The sequence below is a fragment of the Aegilops tauschii genome, chromosome 4 (assembly GCF_002575655.3).
Source record: "Aegilops tauschii subsp. strangulata cultivar AL8/78 chromosome 4, Aet v6.0, whole genome shotgun sequence".
Classification (NCBI taxonomy): domain Eukaryota; kingdom Viridiplantae; phylum Streptophyta; class Magnoliopsida; order Poales; family Poaceae; genus Aegilops; species Aegilops tauschii.
The window spans coordinates 474,443,184-474,447,264 of NC_053038.3; the positions used below are offsets into that span (position 1 = coordinate 474,443,184).

At 49.3% G+C, this 4,081-nt stretch overlaps 1 protein-coding gene and 1 pseudogene across 1 annotated transcript; both read right to left on the minus strand.

Moving 5' to 3' along the window:
- Nucleotides 1-435: 435 nt before the first annotated feature.
- Nucleotides 436-1,486, minus strand: LOC109748632 (thaumatin-like protein; annotated as a pseudogene).
- A 472-nt stretch (nt 1,487-1,958) lies between these two features.
- Nucleotides 1,959-3,189, minus strand: LOC109748631 (putative cyclin-dependent kinase F-2). Its single transcript, XM_040388186.2, has one exon. The coding sequence runs from the start codon at nt 3,100-3,102 to the stop codon at nt 2,149-2,151; it is 954 nt and encodes a 317-aa protein (XP_040244120.1). The 5' UTR covers nt 3,103-3,189; the 3' UTR covers nt 1,959-2,148.
- Nucleotides 3,190-4,081: the final 892 nt, after the last annotated feature.

Genomic DNA, 4,081 nt, shown 5'->3' on the forward strand with positions numbered 1-4,081 from the left:
ATCAACTCCAACAACATCACAACACAATATATGAATGAAAAGACACCATCAGAACCACTTAGATTCATCTTGAACATGTGAGAAACATGCTATGTACTCAGGCGTGGTTGCCGGCGCCATGCCACCTTTTGTTTTTTGGATCGCGTTTGTGTTTGTTTGATTTCTACCTTTTTCATCAATGAAAATCAGAGCCTAGCTGTTTTCTCGTCAAAAAGGAAACTCAAGGCAATGCAGATAAAATCAAACCAAAATCATCAACTGCAATAACAACATGTCAAAGAAAACAAGAGTTAATCCCACAAATAAAGAACGACATGCAGTCGCAAAAAAAAAAGAACGACATGGCGAAGTGCACCTTAGCCTCTAAATAGTACATGTATTTATTTTTTGCGGCAAATAGTACATGTATTTTTTTTGCATGGTAATATATGTCTCCAACACAAAATATTACACACCGCAGGTATAAATACCTATACGGAGTCTAAAAAAAATACATACGTAGCACAGTCCTGGGCTGCTGCACGCACTGCTCAAACCTGGGCCACACGATCGCCCCATCTGGACGGGCAGAATGTGACCACGTACTCCTGCGCGTAGACGTAGCTGTAGTTGGCCGGGCAGGCGTCCCTGAAGAGCCGCGAGTAGACGCTGCCCCGGCACGTCTCCGCGGCAGCAGAAGGCGTCCAGGCCGAAGGCCAGGCACGCGCTCCTGCACGCCACCACCGTTGCCTTCTTGCCCGTGACGCTAGTGACCTGCAGCTCCGGCGGGCACACCGCGTTCACGTTCTTGGCGCACCCGGCGATGAAGCAGTCGCCGCTGCGGTTCGCCGGCCTGGTCCACACGGCCACAGGGAGGTTGTACCCGTCCACCACGCTCACGTCGTAGGAGCTCCCCTTGCTCTGGTCCTCGTGCAGGTTCACCTCGACGAGGGTGGCGGGAGGGGCGCCGACGGACCCGTTGCAGGCCAGGCGCCCTTCACAGTCGCCGGTGAGGCAGCCGGTGCCTGGGAAGTTGCAGCCGGTGCGGCCCCAGAAGCGGCCGTTCCAGGTGGCCGGAGCCCCGACGCGCTTCGACTGTCCCGGAGGGAGGAAGAAACCGCCTGCGGCGAGCACGGGGTGGCCGGCGTTGGGCGCGACAGCCGGCCACACCGGGAATGGGCACTTGTTGGTTACGTGGAACGTGACGCCCCTTGCCATCAACACCGCCGGCCCTGCAGCAAAATGAAGCGACGTACATGTTCAGTTCAACTTCAAACGCTAGGCCTTCATCACATTTCACAAGCACACTGATGAGTGGAGTCACCTGGGAGAGCCAGCACCAAGATGCAGGACAGAAGCAGAGGAGGAAGAAGAGCCATCTCTCAGCTCTGATCTGTTGAGTTGAGGAGACCTGAAATGAAGATGAACTTTGTGTTGAGCCGAGCTTTACATAGACTTGCAACTGCAGAGTAGAGGTGAGGATTGATCGAGCCTAATCTAGGACTAGGAGGAGGCACTTTGTGTTTGTGTGACTTGCAATGCAATGGAAGTAAAGCTGAGGCATGATGAGAGCCGAGACACCTGCTGGGCCAAGAAAGCTTAGGATTTTTATGCGGATGTTCCCTTTTCCATTGTATCATCTGTTAGTGCCATCTTTTTTCAGTGGAACCTGTTACTGTTGTGCAGATTTCATGTGCGTTGCTCTGAACCGATGAAATCCAAGTTGCTAGTAGTAGAATATCCTTCTTAGGTTTGAGACATTCAGCATTTGTTTTTCTTCGTTGAACTTCACATCTATTTAGTCCATGCATCAACATCAGTTTTTTCAATCAGATTCAGAAGCTTTGCATATTCGGACCGGTCACAGAAAGCTCACCCAGATTCAGAAACTTTTTTTTTTCGAGAATGAAGATTCAGAAACTTGGCTTTTAGCAGATTCAGACATTGTTCGTTCAAACTTGGCCTTTAGCTCCATCATGTAATTCCCATGCTACAATAACTGAGTAATTGATTCCTCACAGGATTACATGGCGAGGAACCCATAAACTAAGTTTGGGCCCTGCAACTAGTTACAGTACATAATAACACAGTAGCTAAGCTAAGTCAGTGGCACTGCAATGTAATAATTAACCAGTGGCACTGCATCTATCAGATGCTACATCAAACTAATTAACTCATCAGCGACACAAAGCCAGGGTGCTCTGCTCCTTTGGGCTTGCTGAACCACCTGTGCTCGAGCGCTTCCGCCGCCGTGATCCTCTCGTCGGGGTTGAAGGCAAGCAGGCAGGTCAGGACCTCACGCCCGGGTTCCGAAAGCTCCTCCAAGAACTCCAAATCCAGCTTCCCCGTAGAAGTGATCTGGTCTCGCAGCTTGTACATCTCGGCGAGCAGCTCCTCCTCTGTCTCCGCCACGAAGAGGGTCCCGCCGGTCAACATTTCCGCCATGATGCACCCAAGCGCCCACATGTCCACGGCCTGGCCGTAGTACCGGTTGCCTTCCAGCTGCTCCGGCGAGGTGTAAATCAGGGTGCCGACACAGCACTCCTCATAGGGCACTCCGGCCGGCTTCGCCCGCATTGCCGACCCAAAGTCACCAACCTTGAGCCCGCCGAAGAAGCCGACCAGGACGTTCTCCGGCTTAAAGTCCCGATGGATGATGCCGGCTCCATGTATCTTCTTCGCCGCGTCCAGGAGCTGCTCCATCATCACTCGGGTCACGTCCTCGGATACAGGCCTCCAGAGCGACTCGCGGAGGGTGCGGCCGTCGGCGACGAGCTCCATGACGAGGAACACATCCCCTGTCTCGGCGTCCGTCGCCACATCCAAGATCTCAAGAATCGATTCATGACCCCGGCACGCGGCAAGGCAGCCGGCCTCGCGGGTGATCGCGCGGATGTCAGGCGGGCCGTGCCCGCCGGCCCCGTTGCCGCGGACCCACTTCACGGCGACTTTCTTGCCGGTGCGGCGGTCGCGCGCCTTGAACACCTCGCCGTAGGTGCCTTCTCCAAGCACCTGAAGCTTCTTGTAGTCGGTGATGCTACCGAACGCGTGTCGGGGCTTCTTGCCGCCATGGACGCGCGGTTCTTGTCCCGCCGCCGGGCGCTTGCGGATGGCCGTCGACATGATCTGAGCTTAGAACGCGCGCCGAGAGCAGAGCAGAGGGGCGGGGATTCGTGTGCGTCGGGAGCAGAGGAGATCAAGGAGGATGAGAGGAAGGATCGAGGATGTTTATGGGCTGGCACTGGCAACGCGCGTCTCCGAGTTGGCGCGGGATTCAGACAGATTGCGTATGCGTCGCGTTTACGCGGGTGACGTTCGCAGTCGCAGGGACAACACACTTTGAAATCGCTTCGTCACCCGCAAGCCATCTCGTACGGGTTTTTCTTTTCGATCCATCCGGCCGTTCATCTTTCTTTTTCTTATTTTTTATTTTTTCTTTCACTTTTACTCTCTTTTTATTGCCCCCTTTCACTTACTTTTGTTTCTTCTATTGCAAAAAGTACACGTTTTATAAATGTTCAAACACTTCTTAAAAATTTAAGAATTCTTTTAACTGTGTGAACACTTCTTGAAATTACAGGAATATTTCTATAATATTGATGAACACGTATTTCCCACCAAATCAAGTTTTTGTAAATATGTGAACACTTCTTTTTCCCTTTTCTATATGAAAATATATGAATATTTTTACAATGTGTGAACACCTTTTTATAATACATGAAAATTTATTACAAAGGCATGAACACTTTTTAAAATTACATAAAGTTTTTAAAATGTGTGGACACTTCTTTTAGTTGTACAAACATTTTTTAAATACATGATAAACATTTTTAAATTACACTATGGACATTTTTTTAAAAAAATATGATGAATATTTTTTGAATGCACGCATGAACGTTCTTAACACACTATATAACATTTTCCTAAAATACATGGTCAACATTTTATTAGTACATGATGACCATTTTCTTAGTAGTAGTTGAAGAATTTTTCATATGTTTTTTAAATAAAAAATATTTAACATATGTATAATTTGTAGAGCATTTTCAAAATATCTCTACTATTAAAGTGGAGTCCATAGTCGTTTCGTTCGTTTTGCACG